This window comes from Nothobranchius furzeri, chromosome 5, assembly GCF_043380555.1.
Source record: "Nothobranchius furzeri strain GRZ-AD chromosome 5, NfurGRZ-RIMD1, whole genome shotgun sequence".
In the NCBI taxonomy this organism is placed as follows: Eukaryota; Metazoa; Chordata; class Actinopteri; order Cyprinodontiformes; family Nothobranchiidae; genus Nothobranchius; species Nothobranchius furzeri.
Genome location: NC_091745.1, coordinates 2226182 through 2246211, shown reverse-complemented (window position 1 = coordinate 2246211; position 20030 = coordinate 2226182). Strand labels below are relative to the sequence as shown.

At 44.9% G+C, this 20030-nt stretch overlaps 1 protein-coding gene across 5 annotated transcripts in view; it reads left to right on the top strand.

Annotated features, from left to right (window-relative positions):
• Positions 1–20030, top strand: part of adgrl1a (adhesion G protein-coupled receptor L1a) — a 99861-nt gene that overhangs the window by 68315 nt on the left and 11516 nt on the right. For all 5 annotated transcript variants that reach the window (XM_054741273.2, XM_054741272.2, XM_015948442.3 and 2 more), the window contains 16 exons: positions 6468–6675; positions 6860–7124; positions 9907–10234; positions 11190–11483; positions 12654–12757; positions 13592–13777; positions 13936–13974; positions 15850–16030; positions 16177–16299; positions 17120–17328; positions 17408–17581; positions 18123–18326; positions 18727–18947; positions 19222–19288; positions 19458–19549; positions 19662–19830. In XM_054741273.2, coding sequence (XP_054597248.1) covers positions 6468–6675; positions 6860–7124; positions 9907–10234; positions 11190–11483; positions 12654–12757; positions 13592–13777; positions 13936–13974; positions 15850–16030; positions 16177–16299; positions 17120–17328; positions 17408–17581; positions 18123–18326; positions 18727–18947; positions 19222–19288; positions 19458–19549; positions 19662–19830 — 2864 coding nt within the window. The remainder of the gene's footprint in view (positions 1–6467; positions 6676–6859; positions 7125–9906; positions 10235–11189; positions 11484–12653; positions 12758–13591; positions 13778–13935; positions 13975–15849; positions 16031–16176; positions 16300–17119; positions 17329–17407; positions 17582–18122; positions 18327–18726; positions 18948–19221; positions 19289–19457; positions 19550–19661; positions 19831–20030) is intronic.

The window sequence follows — 20030 nt, the reverse complement described above, 5'->3', positions numbered from 1 at the left end:
CCACTGCCCTCCTCCTCCTCCTTACTGCGTATTTATCCATGCTTCGTTTCTCATCCACCCTTTGTTTTGTTCTCTTTCTCCTGACTTCCACTGACTGGTTTGTCTGTCAGGTGAAATGTGGCCAACACAAAAAGCAACAGGCTGTTTTACCTCTGTTCTATTTCCTCTCAGTCATTTTTTCTGTTTTACCAAACGCACAAACGCCCCATCCTCTTACACCGTCCCAGTCCATCCCTTCTGGTTCAGCTGGTGTTTCAGAAACAGGGGGATGTGTGAGGGAGGGAGGTGAGTCCTCTGTAGGAAGCCCCTCAGATCCTGTAATGGCCTTTCTGATGCTGCCCGAGCCTTGCCACAAGCACTTTTAAAGAGCTCCAATCAGCTTGGCCATGCACCTCAATCACGAGTGTCTGAAAGAGCAAAGACAGATCCGACCCTGTTCAAGGTCACAGCACGCGTAGTAGCCCTTATTTCCAGTTTTCCAATGAGGTTTAACTCCCCCTCTCAGGCCCTCCCCTCCTCAACCTTCTCTGAAGCCCAAACTCACGCCTGTCTCACCGTCAGCTGTCCCGCTGCCTGGCACCATGGCTGGATCCATATGTTGGAGAAATTCATTCCCATTAAGGTCTCCATCACCTGGTTTATGGACTCCATTGTCTTTAATCTTTGCTTGTGTGACTTTCACTAACATGGACCATTGTCTCCCATTCTCCTCTCACCACAAGAGGCCATTTTAACTCACTGCTTGTAGTGGAATATAGAGCTACAACACCCTCCTCCCCTTGCTTTCACCTCGTGTGTTTATTTATCTACCATGCTTCTTCCCACTAACAATGTAAGGAGAACCCCGTACCTGCATCCCAGCCTGTGTTCACCTTCATCCACACCTCCACTGATGTTTCCTCCCACTGTGAAGGGCTGAATAGCCCAAATTTACCTTTTCTCCTGTCTGTGAAGTAAATCTTCTGTGATTAATCCGCGGCTAGTCAGTTGGGTTCAGCATAATGACGATCTCGTGATGATGATGATGCCACAGTCCAAGGAAGTTCTGTCACTCTGTCAACCTACCTGCTGTCAGACCAAATTAAGACTGTCGGCGGCAGCTGCCTCTTCCATCCCATCACTTCTTCTGTCCCTTTTCTCACCCTTTTTGCTGACAGTCTAGCAGTGTTCGGTACCCAAATCATCCCAGTATTCCTTTTATTGATGCTGACAGAACCAAAACGTGTTTGTTTTTTTGCCTCCACTTTGTTTACTTCCAAAGTAGAACAGGCAGGACGAGAGCTCGATATAAGACACGTGTGTACAATCCCAGCATTTCCACGGAGTCTGGGAAAAGGGCAGAGCCTTGCTCCATAAATATGTATAAATTGATTTCTATAAGTCATTTGGAAAAGTGAGTGGTAATCTGTGAGAAACCAGTGCATTGTATGACAGGAAAATACAAAGAATGGCTGTGAATGGGGAAAGAGAGGAAAGGCAGTTGCTATAGAGACAAGGAGTCAGGCAGCATCCCCTCATTAGGAATGACCCACCACACACAAGCACCATCATGTGACCAAGGCAGTGCAGAGACCCTTCTTAGTGGCACAGGGAGGTGGGAACGAGTGCAGTGGTGCACAGAGCACACGTGGTAGCTTCAGCAATGTTAGGGCCCAAGACCAGAGAGCCGAGTGAGCGAAGCGTGTGGTTATGAATGTAAAATACTGCAGGTTTCAGAGGAATTAGGAGGAGAGAGAGCATCTCTGGGAGATGGCTCAGAGCAGGAGAGTGCAGAGAGACACTCGAGGAGGTGGCAATCTCGGCTAATATTACAACCGTGCAGGCCTGTTGTTACCTCATCTTTCAAGCTTCAGTCAGCCACAATGGCGTTTAGACCTCTGTAGCCTCTGAAACCATGTCCCGATCAACTTTCCTGTCACTCAGAGGCAGCTTCACACAGAGGTAGATAAGAATTTGATTTCAGTGGATGCTGTTTCCTGCTGATGTCTGAGTTTGGTCTCAGTGAAGGGTATTGTCTGGGGTCAGTGTTTGGGTTGACACAAGTTCCAGCTTAAAACATGCCTCTTGCACTGTCTGGGAAGTGTCTGCCTGCATGCTTTGTCTCTGTGTGTGTGTGTGTGTGTGTGTGTGTGTGTGTGTGTGTGTGTGTGTGTGTGTGTGTCCCAGGGTGTTTGTGTATGTTTGTACTTTATTGTGTTTTTATTCCTAAGACCTGACCCAATAGTCTAAAAGGAAGTGGAAACACATCGGGCGTCCCCCCACTCTCTTTCCTTATCTCTCTTCTTCTGTCGCTCTTTGTCACTCCAAAGCAAATTAACTCACTCCTAATTCTGATTTCACAGGAAATAACCTATTTACTCTCTTTTACTCCACTCCTCTCGCTTCTCTTGTTTGCACTCAACAGAACATGCTCACATCTATTTCATGCTTTCTTCTCTGTTCTTTGCTTATCTGTTGCAGAATGGCAAACACACACACACACACACACACTGATCTGGCCTTGACGACACCAGCATACCTTCGGTTGACCCAATACACACTCATGCACACATTCTAACCCCCCAAAACCCACTAACTGTTCAGCATGGATGCAGGTTAGCATGCCATGCTCCACTCTGCCCCCTGCTGAGTGCTTGCTGCACCTGCCAGTAACAGGTGGGTATTCAATTAGAGCAGCATGCTCTCTCAGCAGTCAGTGTGAGTGCAACATGGCTGTAGACTGGACTGGGTAAAAGCATGGGTCTGGAGATCCCCCCAAACCTTGTTGGTAAAAAAAGAAAACAACGGAGATTACAACATCACAAAACTCTAGAAATCTACTGCCAACCACTGGCAGGGGGTGTTCAGATCATCAAAGTGGAGCATTAACCACCACTGTGATGATGTCACATCAAACATGAAAACAGCATGGACAGTGGGCAACAACCAAAATGAAAGGTCTAAATTTAGCCAAAAGCTGTCAGCGTTCACTTTTAGCAGTCGATCACAAATGGATGCTAGACGCTAATGGGAGGTTTTTGCTGTCATTTTCAAGAAAGTTTTTGAGCTTTCATCACTTCATGGAGCAGCCTCATATTGACAAGTAAAAGCTGACCTGTGCCTGGGAAAGGGATTACAGAGATAAATAGTCAATTATTACAGCCGTACTTCTCCCTGTGTGTGCTAGTAATTGGCAGGTTCCAGTATGATAGCTACAGCCTGGGTTTTAATCCCTGATAAGGTAAGTTTCATTAGTCATCTGGCTAGTTTAGGGTAAAAAAAACTGTTGTCTCTGCGCTCCATGAGAGCTTCATAAGATAGATGCCGGCTCCAAGATTTCCATCCACAGCCAAAGAGGAATTAATCTATTTATCTATCTCACATAATCCCAGATGGCTCTACTGAAGCTAACCTGCTCTAGCCAGACTAGGATCATGCTTGATCTCAAGACTTATGCCTAATGCTTAATGCCTAATGCCTAATACCTCATTCATTCTGTGGTCATATTAGCCTCTTGTACTATAGACTACACAGCCAGGGTTTGGCTGCTCCGGCTTCCCGCTGCTAAACCCTCCAGAGTTACGAGGGAGGCAAAGCAAAGGAAAGCCAGGAAGAACTGGTAAACAGGAAAGCAGCCGGGAACGCTGGGGAGTGCAGGTCAGACTTAATGAAGCCCCATAAGCAGGGTTTGCAAGATGTGAAGCGTGGCCCCTCTTTCTGTTTGGCATCTGGATGTGTGAATAAGGATGTGTGTGTGTGTGTGTGTCTCAAGGTCTCCATGTGCAGCTTAGATGATTGTAGATGAGCCGCTTTGTGCAGCGGACCCATATGATGACCAGTTCATTAGAACAAGCCACTGTGCACTGATTATAGAGGAGAAGAAGTCAGGGAGGATCATGAAGGAGGAATCCAGAGAACGTCTGTTAGCCTCTGCTGGGTTCTGGTATTATTGGGCTGATGAGGCCAAAAGAGTCCAGACTGCTGCCAATTTAAGACATGGCTGGAAGGTTAGGTGCAATAATGAACAGAATCACATAGCATTTGTGGTAGGATGCTCAGTTGGGCACAATTCATGGCGAGCAAATAGTTTTGGAGACAGAACGAAGCCAAAAAACACGTTTTTTGTTCTTCCTGAGTCCTGCTTGTGTCACCATTATCCACCTACTCCTGGGTCCAAAACCGTTAGTACTACTGATCCATCTAAAGCCACAACCAGGATTCAAAACATAATCGTTTTAAAATCTAATTCAAAGATTTTTCTCATCTTTATTTTTTTCTAAATTAGATAAATAAAATAAAACAAGCCTCTGAGGTGGCAGTTGTTTGTTAATTAGGTTAATCTAAACACAAGCAAAGGTCATCTAACGCACCTCCATAATAGGTCCGCAGCATAATTGTATTAATGTCATGTTTAGTTTTTAATTTCATGACGTTGTTCATGCTAAACTCCAATTAACCCCAAAGGTCTGGCATTAATACGACACGTTATGCTGGTTACATGCACCTCGGTAAGACATCGACTTGAATTTCTGCCCCACGGTGGAATCAAAATGTTCAGATTTACTCAGATTGAGGGGTAATATTAATATGTGATGTGTGACCATGAGCGTCGTGCTTCCTGCCCACTGCCGTGCTCTGACTGGGATCAGTGTAGCTGCAGCACAGGAGAATACAAAGCAACAGAAGGCTGTCCTTTATGTGTTGGTGGAGACGAGGTTTGTTTCTGGTGTCTTTTACACTACCTTGAGGTGGACTGTTTCTGTTGCTGTGGATGGGTCACCCACATGCAGATCCTTTCTGTGTGCTGTTCAGTTCATCACGTGCAGCACGAGCAGGCGGTGTCCTACTTTTAATTGGTTGGTTTTCTGTTCTAGAACTTTCTGCTTACATAAAAAATACCTTTAACAGCCGTTGATTGAAATGTCCAACCGTCTCAGCACATTTCTGCACATTTCAGTCACACACAATTTTAATATTCAGCATTAAGTAAGCCTCGATACTTTCAAGCAGACGTTTGTGTCCGACAATGAAGCGTGACAAGCCTCATGCTCGTGAGGAGTCTTTATTCAGTGTCTGTTTGTGCCTGACTGATTAGATTCCTGTTTGGCTGCCAGTCTCAATCCCTGCTGGAGCCTTTAGACAGAACAGGCTGATTCCTGAGAGGCCTAGCAGCACAGATCACCAGCCACCATCAGCAGCAGCATAACAGAAAACCAAAAGCCAAGGCTGGATTTCCTGAAGCTTGAATTTACTTCACCGTCACTCTGTTGGGATTCTCCTCCTCCACAAGGTCCGTGCAATATTCTAGACGGTTTGAGCCTAGACAGATCCATCACTCAGACAGTAGCAGTTTGACAGGAATCGTGTGGGTGCATGTGTGTATGTGTGTATGCTATTGCGTGTCTTGCAGGTTGGTGTATGCTGTCTGTGTCCAAAAGACCCAGCACTGTCTAATTAGTTCACAGATGCATTCAGTCGTGAAGTGACCAGCAGGTGTCTGGTGCTCCTGCAACCCCAGGCCCATGAGACACGTAGATGAACGGACAAAGGAACACATAGAGACCCTCAGCTGTTTTATTCTGAAACACTTCCCATGCTTCTGCTCTCATGGCCTCCGTAGCTGGGTCCTCTGTGATGTCGGAAGTGAGGATGCCCACAGTTTCCTTCACAGATAACCTAACACACCTGTTGGATCCCTGAGCGGTATCTGTCAGACTGGGACACCTGGCATCAGACAGATCATTTGCACTTGTCCCACGTGGGTGACCTCCACCTGTCTACACTGCACATGGTTGTGCGTGCTCGTCCCATGTCTGTTTCCGGTATAGTCTGCTGTTTGTGTTTGCGCGTGTGTGCATGGGGTGTTTGGAGCTGAGTTGGGTTTGTAGAGGAAGGGGAGGCTTAGCCAACCTCACATCTTTACCCCAGGATGATTTTTTTTTGTTTTTCTTTGAAGGCATTACTCTTGACTGAGAGCCAAATTTGAGTCTTAATAAAACAAGCTCCACGATTACTTTTTTGCCACCCAGGTGCAGAGCAAAGAAGCAGAGGCTTTTCAAAGAGAACAAGCACAATCAAATAAAAAGTAGGCCAAGATAAATTAGATTAGCAACTGCGTCTAAGCCGCAGCAGCAGCCAGAAATCTCCCATTTATCATATTCAAACGTTTTCTGAACACAATGCTCAAGTTCTACAAACGAGCTTTTATATGTTCCCTCGTTTTAAATCTGATAATGAACCTCACCTTACTTCCATTTCCCTCCACGCCCGTTCTTCTATCCTGTGGTCTTTTCATTTCTAAACTTGCTTTTATCAATTCAGATCTTTCTCTCTGGACCTCATCACGTATTTCTCCTGTTCTATATGGTCCTTGACTTTTTTCCATTTCCTCTTACTTCCTCCCTTGTCATCTCCATAAAATCTATCCTTTCTGCAATGCTTTGTTTTCATTTATTGCTTCTTTCTATTTTTCCTCCTCTCTGCTCCAGTTTTTGTCTGCCCGGGGACGCTGCTGCAAGTGCAGGTGCCCAGCTCTCTTCATGACACGGAGCACCAGTCAGGGGCATGGTGCAAAGACCCTCTGCAGGCCGGGGACCGTCTGTACGTCATGCCCTGGATCCCTTACCGTACCGACGTGCTGTATGAGTATGCCTCTTGGGATGACTTTAAACAGAACCGTGCCACCACCACCTACAAGTGAGTGCAGCTCTCTGTCCTGGATGATCAAAAGGGATCCGCCATTTTATTGATTAACTGCAGGTGTGGGTATTGATAGCAACAGAAGAAAAGGGAGTCTGCATGCTCACCGTGGGCTGTGTTGCAGGACTGTGGCCTGAAAAGCAGATGAGCTGATCAGATCGTCTCCCTCTCTTGTCAACAGGTTACCAAACAGAGTGGATGGAACTGGCTTTGTTGTGTACGACGGGGCGGTGTTTTACAACAAAGAGCGCACACGAAACATAGTCAAGTATGACTTACGAACACGCATCAAAAGTGGTGAAGCCATTGTCACAAACGCCAACTATCATGACACCTCACCCTACCGCTGGGGAGGAAAGTCGGATATTGACCTGGCTGTGGATGAAAATGGCCTCTGGGTGATTTACGCCACTGAATCCAACAACGGACGACTGGTGGTCAGCCAGGTGGGAGAGCAGCAGAGCATGCTGGAGAGATGAGATATGGATTAGACACGCCAGGAGTAGATTATCCAACAATCTCATCAGAGCAGTCAGGCTAAAGATCATATCTCATAAGAGTGACTTTGTGTGTAGATTAAAGATGAGATGTTGTTGGGAAGGAAAACGAGTAGAATAAACATAGTATTTAAAGTATTACATCCCATCAGTTTAGAAAGGCTATCTTTACTAGTAAGTAAAATATATGATTGGATTTTTGTTTGATGTGTTTTCTCTGACTTCAGCGATCTGATAAATACATTTGAGACAAACCTTTCTAATGCCAGCTTAACATTTCAACATGGGAGGCATCAGTGCACTGCCATGTCTGTAGCAGGACTTTGTTCTGGTTTTAGTCGTTTACAGTCAGCTTTTCTGATCATGTGATGATAAAAATCAATGAATTTTAGGTTGATGTAAAGTGTTTGAACTGTACAAAAAATATTTAGTGAAATGGAATTATGTTAAATATATTGCCAAAAGTATTGGAATGCCTGCCTTCACAATCACATGAAGACCAGGTTCACTGAGAAACCTTTTTTTTTGTTACTAATTATTATTTTTTATTTGATCGGCCAGTCTGAGTTTCAAATGCAGGCTGGATGTGAAAACAGCTGAACCCTATTCTCTGCATTAAACGCCACAGCAACAGACAGAAAAAGCTTGGATTAGAAAAGCCAATCAAAAAGGTTCCAATGAAAACGATCCTTCATGCGCTCACCTATCTTCACTTCATCATGTTGGTTTAGCGTCCGGGAAACACCAGAGAACGTCTCGACTGGAAGCTAACCGTTAGCATTAGCAACTCCACCACACAGCAGAGATGCTTCAGGCTTGTGTTGGTTGTGAAGATAAAAGATCAACGTTGCTGAGCAAACAGAGTCAGAGTGGCATTGCTGTGTAAAGCCTGATTTATGCGTCTCCGTCTGCGTCAGTGCGGAGACACGCAGCGCCATTATCCGTCCTTGCGTAGGGCTCCGGCAGGCACGCAAGTACGTACGGAGTCGACCCCACTTTTTTTAAACATACGTCGAACGAAACGGATTACGCAAGCTTGTGATTGGTCAGGACGCCGCTGTTGTTTACAGCGCCGCCATTGCAAAGAGAGCCGAGGACAACTAGCGGCAGACACGGAGAAGCTTGAAGAATACCTCGCGAAAAAAACTAAAAATATGAACGTTTCATTCTCCCGTGACTGGAGGAGTGAAAAGATGCGCAGCAAGCGTTTTATTTGTGGACGGAAATGACAGGAAACGTGGGTTTAGAGGTGGGGAGCGCATGAAGCGGTGGGAGAATGAGAGACAAATATGTCCGTGTTAAAAGTCTCTTATAAACACAAAAAACACAATATAAACACACGATCTTGGACCGATACATGACAGGATACCACAGAACAGCGCTACGCCCTCTGCTGTCCTGCCGGGCAATTGCTCTGCAACACTCTCCAGGAGACGGAGAAGTAAAAGAGCAAAATGCTTCCGTCAATCCGTGCGCGTCTGTCCCTTGCGGAGCTGACGGAGAAGCATAAACCAGGCTTAAGCCAATCAGAGGCGAGGTGTCCAAACATCAGGAAATAAAACTCCAAATCCTGCCGTCTTCAGCTCTCCTCTGATGTGGCACACGTCTAGTTCCCGAAACAGAAGAGTCAGAGCTTTTTCCCCACAGAGACGGACTCACAAGGCATTCGATTGTTCAAATCAATTCAAGTTAGTTTTATTTATATAGCGCCACACCATGACAAGAGTCGTTTCAAGGCACTTCACACAGCAAACATTATACTGGAGAACACTGCAAATGTCTCAAAAAGATGAGTGAAGTTTGACTTTAATCACATCCCATTCTTAATCCCCAGGGTTAGAAACAGAGTTGTCCACCTGCAGCTACAACAGCTTCAGCTGGCTTTCCAGAAGGTTTCGCAGTGTGTTCATGGGAAATTTTGATCATTCTTGTGGACGTGCATTTGTGAGGTCAGGCACTGATATTTCATGAGAAGGTCCAACTCGCAGACAGTTCTGTTTAATTCAGTTTATTCCTATTGTGCCAAATCACATAATGAGTCATCTCAAGGCACTTTACAGGCAAGCCTTCCTACTGAACCAACATGATGTTCCAATTAGATAAATGTTTTCTACCTCGGGAAGCCCAGCAGCTTGCATCCAGTCCCTCACTTGGGTCTGTGACTTGGCTTAGTACGTCCTTAAACTTTTGGCGAGATAGTAAACATAATATATTTGTTGTACATAAACCCTACAGGATGCCTAAAAAATAAATTAATTAAGGTTAAACTAATTTCTCGGCTATTAAAACAGCATTTTTTTACTTCAGGACAGATGAAAACTAATGTCTTGGCTAGGATCAAAGCTTTATAAAGATGTTCTTATTTCTGAATGTACAATAAAAGTGAGACCAAAATGACAGCCAATTAGAACGTGTATTTTATCTCCTGACTTTATGAATCTGAACATGTCAAATAAATAAATAAACAGATTCCCACTGTAAGCTGGTCTGTAACAACAAGAATGTATTCCAGTCACGTAAGAAACCGTTTAGCTGCAGCAGCCTAAAAGATTTATATTTTCAGACATTCTTAAAAATATTTAGGTCAATTAAAAGAAACAAATAGAAAAAGCAAATCGATAAACGCATTAGGAGCTCGTTGAATGAAAATGTGACTAAAGAAGCTAACTAATTGGTCTATTTAAATTCTGTAGTTCATTAAACCAAGTCCAGCCTTTTCTGGCGTCTGCAGGTCAACCCTTACACGCTGAGATTTGAAGGCACTTGGGAGACCAGCTTTGACAAGAGGATGGCCTCCAACGCCTTCATGGCCTGCGGCGTGCTTTACGCGGTGCGCTCAGTCTACCAGGATGACGACAGCGAAGCAGGAGGCGACCTGATCATGTATGCCTACAACACCAACCGCGCACACGAGGAAACCGTCAACATCCCCTTCCCAAACCCTTACCAGTACGTTTCCTCTGTGGACTACAACCCTCGAGACAACCAGCTTTATGTATGGAACAACTACTATGCTCTGCGCTACCCGCTGGAATTTGGACCACCAGATCCCACTGTTGGTAAGAAATCCTACGGAAAACTAACCTAAAATCAACAAAAGATTATGTTTTTTATTCTATGAATCATGTTAGAATCTGTGGTAATTGTGTTTATTATTTCATGTGTATTCAACATGACATTATGAAGCAGAGTCCTGTATTTGGTCTGTCAGAGAGGTGTTTAGCCTTGTTTTCACTTCTGTCAGCCTAAGTGAGTCACAGCTGAAACACATAATGATGCTTTTTTCTGATCAGACAATAGTTTTGATCGGCTGTGCAGAAATTGTTTGTCTGACATTTGAATTCCTGAAATATTAACTTATTATCCTCAGCAGTGATGATAATCTAGAGGAGCCTTTTAGATGGGACTGTCATACCTTTTCATATAAACCTCATCGTGTCACACATAATAAAACAATCACTGTAAGGCGGCAGGGGGTGGGCGAAACAAGCGTGGCATGCAGCATTGCAGCAGTCGATCCGTCTGAATTTACTGTAACACTTTAGTAGCGTAAAGCCCAGAATTAAGCTGGATATAGGCATCAAGAGAGACAAGCTGGCAGCAGCGCTGTCTGAGTCGTGTGCTAACTCTGCGTTTGATCTTTCAGGATTTTGTAGTTGTGGTGCCTTGCTTTCATCTTTACATTAGGTTTGGTTGTTAGTGTTGGTGACTTCGCTGATACAGACGATAAAATATGTATCCAACCCTGAAATGCGATGAGACGCACATGCGATCTCCACCTCTGCATCTCCTCTTTGCTTTGGAGAGGGTGCTTTGACAGGCTTTAACAAGTGTTTGTCACCCTCGTTACTCTGAAGCCAGCTTTTGAGCTCAGCCTCTGAGAGACATCTCATTCATGTCCTTCACTGTCCTGACCTTTTGTGTGTGTGTGTGTGTGTGTGTGTGTGTGTGTGTGTGTGTGTGTGTGTGTGTGTGTGTGTGTGTGTGTGTTTAATGACTTTTGAGTCACTGCAGGACCTCTGACAACCACTCAAGTGACCACTACTCCTCCAGCGAGGCCGTTCACCTCCAGTGCCAGCCCCTCCACTGCCCGTCCTATTGCCCCTACCTCGCGACCAATCGGCCCCATCAACAAACATCCAGATCTGCGTCCTATCACGGCCACCGTCCCTGTCACACGCCGTCCACCTCTCCCTCCTCAATACCCAGAACGGTATTTTTGTGAGTCCAAGCAGGACCGTGGCATTCAGTGGCCATCCACCCAGCGAGGAGAAACTGTGGATCGACCGTGTCCCAAAGGATCTCTGGGTAAGAATATCTCTCCATATGGAAACACCTGTGCTGACTTTCAGCTCCCTAAAAGTATTTCAATTGTCCCTGTAATGTATTATCCTCCAACCACGTGGGTCTTTGCCAGACAGAACCAAGCACAGACCCACACAGGCTGTACGTCTGTGCTCCCCTGCTTGGTTTTTTTTCCCACTGTTGTCTACTTCTGTCCCTGTGTTGGTCCCACCAGCGGGCGCAGTCTCTGAGGATTTGCAGATAAAAGCTCATCCTCCACAAGCCAAAGACTCGTCTCCCACAGAAACAGAGCCGATTGAAAGCGGCAAATAACGAAGTGAAAGACCACAAACACGAGCTTTATTTCTCTCCCCAGTAGCTGCCACTCTCCTAAACATCCAGTCGTAACAATAAAAACCTCCCTGTTGTCGCACAAAAGCAGCGTCTACCTCCATCTTTCTCTCCAAAGTGAGACTTTTTCTGCTTTCTTTGTGTTTTATGTGCGTTGAATTAGCAGCGGCCTTAATTGCTCATCTAGGCAGCGCGCTCGAATCCCTTCTGTGGTCGATAAAGTTGAGTGTAAAGAAGATGTGAAATGAGAGAAATCTGTTTGCTGATAATAGGAAGAAAGGAGGGAGGACAAGTCCACGTCTGCCATGAAGCACTGCTGCATTTCGTTTGTCATCTCTATTCTTCCAATCTCCTTCTGTCTTTGCGCTCTGAGGTCCACGTCCTCTTTGTCTCCATGAGATGCTGGGAATTTGTTTAAGCTGCAGCGCGTAGACCCTCCCCAGCTTTATCCCTGCATGATGTCCTTTCTCTGAACCCTCATGCAGACCTGAGACGCTCAGCTAGAAATGAGGTTTGAAGGAAGGCACTTCCATTCAGGTGTCTTTATTTGACAGCAAGGGATCGTACGTGATTTCTTTTCTTGCGTCACCGTCTTCAGAGAAAACACGTTTATGTATGTACAGTATGTCCTCCATCTCTCTTTTTATGCTCAAATGCTGTTTAATACATCTAACTGGATTTTATTTCCCCAGCATCCTTCATCTCCAAACACTATTTTATCATTTTCTAGGTTAAAATCACAACACCTTCTGTGTTCATTCCTCTCATTTGAACCGACCCCTTTAATTGCAGAGTCCTAATGCTTATTATCTCTCACCCCACTTCTCTCCTGCTTTTCTCCAGGCATTGCTTCGTTCCAGTGCTTGGCAGATGAGGTCACTTGGAACTCGCGGGGCCCTGACCTGAGTAACTGCACCTCCCCATGGGTCAACCAGGTGGCACAGAAGGTGAGGCGCTTTCTGGCCTTGGCTCCATCCCCATTCCTCTGCCCCACTGCCCTGGACAGCCTCCCTGTCCACCCACAATGAAACATTAGCATACCTCCAAGGCTGTCCTGATTAAAATAGAGACCTTTTATTACAAGGCTTCTGCTCATGATGTTTAATCACCTCCATGTTTCCCACCAATACAGTTGGATTAAAACTTGGCTCAATTATTTTATAATCAAGTTCATTGTCTCGCAGCAGAGCTCTGGCGTCAGACTTTCATTAGTTTTCACTTTTACTGAAGTCAGTTTGAATCTGTTTCACTTGTGCAGCAGCTAAACATCATGTTCTCTGTCAGACTCTGTTCCATTTCTAACTCGTGTTATTACAGATACCCGTCAAAACAACAGTTGCTCTTCCTAATTATTTAGTCAGGTGTGCTGTTCTCCAGAGTTCCTGTTCTTTAGCCCATGCGTGTGTTTTGAAAGGTAAGCAGCATCCTTCTGAAAATAAGTGGTGTTGGAAAGAGCCATTATAAACTCTCCCTTTTGGCAAAAATCAATTGCAATTGCAAGGTTGCAATTTGCAAGTGAAAAAGAGCTTAGAATAATAAAAACTTCATGATGTGCTCTGCACAGTCAATCTTTGTTTACAAGGATATAGGATAGCCTAACAATGAGAGGGAAGCACAAAAACCCTCAGCGAACATTCAAGGATTTTCTTTGTGAGCGTTTGCTGATTTTCGCAGCGAAAGAGCTCGTGGATGATGGAGCTCCAGCAGTCACGAATGGACCATGTGTGATGCTTTTGCATAGTTTGCTGATGAATCTGTCTGTTTTTTCTGCTCTTGTACAGATAAAGAGTGGGGAGAATGCCGCTAACATAGCTGGCGAGTTGGTGAACCACACAAGAGGTCGGATCCAAGCTGGAGATGTCATCTCATCGGTCCGGCTGATCGAGCAGCTGCTGGATATCCTGGATGCCCAGCTTCAGGCCCTGAGACCGGGGAAGAAAGAGTCCGCTGGGCGAAACTATAATAAGGTGTGGTACAACACATGCTCCGGGGAGTGTTTTGAAGCAACCTTGTGCTTGATGTAAATTGTTTGTAGACCACATGCATGTACTGATAAACCTTCCAAATGCTGCTTTTTATTTTTTGTTCAGTTGAATAATTCCGGGCTTTGTTTTCCCCCCTCCAGTACCAGAAGCGAGAGCAGACATGTCGGGCATTTATCCAGGTAGCTTTCTTCTTTTATCTGCCTGCTTTGCATTTCTGGAATAGAATTGCTTTTGTGACTTATAACTTTGGCAAGATAAATTTGGAAGCAGACACATTTTGTGGATAATATTCACTTAGCTTGGTATTTTTGATGGATTCTGACTTTAGAATTGCCACTTTTAAAACTTCTGGTGCGATCTGAGGTACAGCTTGAGAGAAATTTGGAATTGTTCCAGACATCCCACGCTGCGTTTAAATATTTAAATGTTTCCCAGATTAGACAAAGCCGATTTATAGTTTTTCAACTGCTCATCTTGTACATCGTGAACGTTTGAAGTGTGGGGCTCAGCTAATGAAGAAGTGGCCTGTCTACATCCTAATCTTGGCTTTGCTGAAGTGCGGTATCGCCAGCAGAAAATGCATAACATCAGCCTTGGCCTCATCATGTTGAACAATAAGATACAATATCTTGCTCTGAGAAAATCTGATTTGCCTATAGCATGAAAAGCAACAGTTTGTCTTACGACACCCGTGTGCTTTTTCAATATATATGCAATATCTGTGGCCCTGAGAAAGCTCTTATCTAATATCAAGTTAAGGCTTTGTGTGTGCTTCCTTGTAATGATGAAAGGTGGCACTCTGCAGCATGCAGCCTTTTAGATGTCGTGACCTCGCTGCATCACACTGTAATGTGACCCCACATCTCCTGATCCCAGCTGGTGAGAGATGAATGTAAAGCGTGCTGCGACGAGTGTTACTGAGCCATTATTTTGTGTCACTTGCTGCAAAGTAGTTTAGTGCAATACCCACTGATCCAAGGATAAAGCACAAACACCTTCGGACCTTTTTTCCTCCTCTGCAGCGAGTAGTGCATTCTGATGCTCGATTCATTTTCTTAACAGCAATGGCCTTTATTTCACACAGCAGTCAATCCCTCATTTTGAGAGGTCCGAGCAAGAGAATTACATGATTCATCAAGCAGGCTACTCCAATAAATTGGATAGCTGATACAACCATCAAAATTGCCATTAAATGAATTGTAAGTGTGAAATAGAATGGTGATACGTGTGACGTAGCATCTTAATAAATGTGTTGCAGGACAGTTTCTAGGATATTATAATTACGGTAGACGTAAAGACTGCCTTTACAATGCAGCACCCAACAAGAATCATTACAAAGGCAGTGATGAACAAATCAGGACCAAACTGATAATTAATGATGGCTAATTAATAGCTAACAGCACTTCCTGAAAACCAAGAACAGACTGTTAGAAAACGTGTTAATGAACCAGACTCTGATAATTAGTCATCCAGCATTGAGTTCACTCAGAACTGGATGTTAATCAGCGCAAATCCGATAGGTAATAATCATTAATGTCCTGTTAGACGCATGTTATTATGAGCTGTAGGGATGCATCTATATGCTGTATAATCAGTCATCAATCGTTTGTTCACACAAGTAAGTTAAAGCAGGAAGCATGGATGTAATTTTAGAAGTGGGGGGGGGGGCATGGGGGGGGGGGTATCTTTACAGTATGCTCTAATGGGAAACAGGCTTCAACACAAACGGTTGTTTTCTGCTTGGTCCTAGGGCTCAACCAGTGTCAATTTAATATAGCGTAATATTGTTTTTGGATGGTAAAAAGTGCAGGGGTCAAACCTTGACTTTGGAAAAAGTGGGGGGGGGGGGGTCATTGCCCCCCCCCCCCCCAAAATTACGTCCATGGCAGGAAGTACATCAGATTTAAAACATTTAACTTCGCTTTATTAAATATTCACACCGTGCCGCTAACCGCAGATGAGTTATCTGTTAGGAACCTTTCTTAGCTTTTGTTTGCTTTATTATATAATCTATAAGAGTCTTTGAGAAGTGCTCCTTTGAATCCGTGCACCAGGCGGTGGTTCAGACGGTGGATAACTTGCTCCGTTGGGAGGCTCTGGAGTCGTGGCGGGACATGAACAGCTCAGAGCAGGCCCACACTGCCACCATGTTACTGGATGTTCTGGAAAAGGGAGCGTTCCTGCTGGCTAACAACATGTACGGGAATCGCTTCTCCGATCGAGCCCCCAGCGTTGGTATGAAAACAGTAAAAACGATTTTGAGTACTGCTGTTTAGAACCCTGTAAATGTAATCTGTTCCTCCAGATTATGGCTCTAATCTTCCTCCTTAGTGGCTGTACACCTGTTGGATACAAATTTTAATCTGTGTTTCCAACACCAGATCTGGAGGTGCATGTCGTCAACACAGAGATGGACCTGCAGGACTTGTCCTTTCCAGAGAACTATGTCAGCGACAGCACCATCCAGCTCTCAGCGTCCACCATCAAGCAGTACAGTCGCAACGGTCGGCATCCCTCTCCCCTCCTCTTCCTCGCCCATCGAAACTCCGCCGTCCTGTCCTCGCTTCCATTTTCATTTGCTTTTCTGTCCCAACTTAAAAAAATCTGCATGCAGTTGACTAAGTTATTGGTTCATAACAACAGCGTAATCAGATTAACAAAAGCGCTGAGACAATTTCTTTTCTTGAGGGTTTCTTAACAGAATAGCTGGGGAAGCGTGTAGATTACAATCGGCCCCCCAGCCTGACAGAGCAATCTCAGCACTCCCTCTCCTCTTCCCGTTCCCTCGCTCAGAATTTCCACCATCTTATCCCTCCGTCACGTCTCTCTTGTTTCCAGGCCCCCTCCCCTCTGTCATCCTCACCCGCCCCCCCACCCCTCCTCTGTTTCCTGCCTGTGCTTGGCTCTGCAGTGGGAACCAGATTAGAATGATTGAAACAAACCCACATGAAATATTCATATGGAATAATAAGAGATCTGTGAATGCTTGAGGGATGAATGTTCCATTGCCCTCCACATTAAATCTCGCTCTCTTCCAGCAGTCAAAATGAAACGGTGCTTACCGTCATTCTAACCTTCACTAACTCTCTCTCTCCATCTCCCCATTCACTCGCCCCGTCAGTCTCCATCTCTGCCACTGCTGCTGCCGTTACCATATTATGCCTCATTTCAACATTTTCCTCATTCCACCTCTCCCCTCCCTATGTACCGTTTTATCTGCCGTTCCTTTTTCGTGTCACAACTGCCTTTTTCTCGCCATTTATTATTCATTTTTACTCTTCCGTTTAGTTTCTCCTGCTCTTTGGGGCTCTGCTCACTCTGCAGGACAAGTAAAGGTGGTGTTCATCCTGTATAAAAATTTGGGATCCTTCCTGTCCACCGAGAACGCTACAGTGAAGATGGAATCGGATGGAACAAACCTGGAGAGGAAGAGCTTGGCGGTAAACTCTCACGTAATTGCAGCCTCCATCAACAAGGAGTCCAGCAGGGTCTTCCTCACTCAGCCAGTGATCTTCACACTCAAGCATCTCAAGGTAACATGTTCCTGATTTGACTTTTTGAGTTAATGTCCGATGCCGTCTGCCTCCATTTTCCTTTGTTTGCCTTCCACAGATGAAGAGTTACTACACTCCAAACTGCTCCTTTTGGAACTACTCGGAGCGCTCCATGACAGGCCAGTGGTCTTCCCAGGGCTGCAAGCTGCTGGATGCAAACAGCACACACACCACGTGCTCCTGCAGCCACCTCACCAACTTCGCCGTGCTCATGGCTCACCACGAACCCGATGTAAGTAAACAAGGGCGTGGCATTTAAAATGGAAGTGGGGTAATTTATTCAGATACTCGCTGCTCAGTCACACACCCTCACACGCATGCACAATAATGTTCCCTCTCAAGGCTGACAAGCTCTTTGTTTTGGATTTTCTCTTTTCCTCCGTTCACGCTGACATTCAAGGAGGCACCGGCTTACAAATTCATGTCCCACCACTTCCAGCTGACATTCACATGAATTTAAATGTCATGTTTTTTTTTTCAGGATGTCTTTTCTCTTGTCTTCACACGTTAGATCCTTGCATATATTTACAAATATTAAATAAGGCAATTTGGCTCTTTCTCTTCCCTCCCCCTCGCTCCAACCATCCGTCTTTTGTTTCCGCTGCTTATCTCCCATCCCACCATTCTCCTTCCACTATTTTTCCTTCTAAATGTGTCTCTTTTCTGGTGGAACTGGTGGGTTTTATATCTCCCGTCTAATTTTCGTCTTCACACTTTCAACCTCCGTCTCTCTTCTTTTTTTTTCACCATCACACCCCAAACCTGAACAACAGGACCGGATGCACGAACTGATGCTTTTCGTGATCACCTGTGTGGGCATCGTGATCTCCCTGGTGTGTCTAGCTATCTGCATCTCCACTTTCTGCTTCCTGCGGGGTCTGCAGACTGACCGCAACACAATCCACAAAAACCTCTGCATCAACCTCTTCATCGCCGAGCTGCTCTTCCTCATCGGGATCGACAAGATTGAATACCATGTGAGTTTTGAAGCCCCAGCATTACAACTACTTATGCTTTTTGACTGACCTGACATGTTGAACCTGCGTTTTTGAACGTAAATACAAGTTTCCAGCTCATTTGCTCATGCATCAAACACAAAGTGATGTTTACATCCTAGCAGGAGCCTTTTAGTGCACGACTGGGAAAGTAAAACGAATGTTGTTAAACGTTTACAGCTCAATGCTGTGCACAGAACCAGTCGTCCTGGGGGCAATTATTCATTTATTTCCCATGTTATTGTTCAGCTCTACCTGATAGTGACCCCATTCTCTCCTCCTCTGATGGTTACATGCTTTAGTCTTATTGGTTTCTCCTTCATCCTAACTTTTCCTCCTCTTCTTCTCTCCTTTTGACTCTGTCCCTGGCTGCCACCTTCAGATTGCCTGTCCAATCTTTGCTGGCCTTCTTCATTTCTTCTTCTTGGCTGCCTTCTCCTGGATGTGTCTGGAGGCTGTGCAACTCTATCTCATGCTCGTGGAGGTCTTTGAGAGCGAGTACTCACGCAAAAAGTACTACTATCTGTGCGGCTACTGCCTCCCCGCACTGGTGGTGGGCATCTCTGCAGCCATAGACTACAGGAGCTATGGGACCAAGAAAGCGTACGTGTGAAGACAGGCCTTTTGCACCTGCAGATTGAGAAGTAGGATTACGTTATTCCCCCAGCTGGAAATGTAATATGCAGTGCTGTGTGAATGGCTCTCGGGCCTCCCCACAGACTGGGTTTTCTGAACACTCTTAGCAAAAGCCCGATGATTAGCCTTCATAAGATAATCCTCTGAGACGTAGAAGTAGTGTGCACATGTCTGCCAATGTGTGTGTGTGTGTGTGTGTGTGTGTGTTCCTGAGTTGTATATGACTCTCTCTCCTCTCCAGGTGCTGGCTGCGAGTGGATAACCACTTCATCTGGAGCTTCATTGGACCTGTTTCATTTGTTATTATGGTATTAGCTCATCAAACAGTATTATTTCCCTTCCTTTTATCATTACTCACTCAAACTAATAGTCTTCTGCTTTGAGTATTCTTGGAGAATATTAATAATCCAAATTCAATATGTTCAAACCGTCCAGCTTAGTGCAGATTTATTTACCTCCCGTGCCTTCTGTCCTCAGCTCAACCTCATTTTCCTCATGATCACTCTTCATAAGATGATACGCAACTCTTCTGCACTCAAGCCTGACTCAAGCCGCCTGGATAACATAAAGTGAGTTTAAATTATTCATTCCCTGCTTGGCTTTTTCTTATTTAAGTATACCTCACCATCAGAAAAGCTTCGGATTGGCTACTCTAAATGCTTCTTTGTCTGTTTGCTTTAGGTCGTGGGCTCTGGGGGCCGTTGTCCTGCTGTTCTTGCTTGGACTCACATGGGCGTTTGGTCTCCTCTTTATCAACGAGAAAACATTGATCATGGCCTATCTGTTCACCACCTTCAACGCCTTCCAGGGCATGTTCATCTTCATCTTCCACTGTGCACTGCAAAAGAAGGTAGTAGTGGGGATTAGTCCTGAGAGAATAATGGTTTAGGATTATTCCAAAGAAAAAATGAATAGATGAAGTGTGCATTTTTAGTCGTAAATGTGCAGCAAAAATACTTTCTTGTTCTACTTTGAGTGAGTTCAGCCAACTGAAACTAAGTGTTTGTGTTTTTAAGCGACTCAGCCCAATCTGCCTGTGGTTTTATTTGA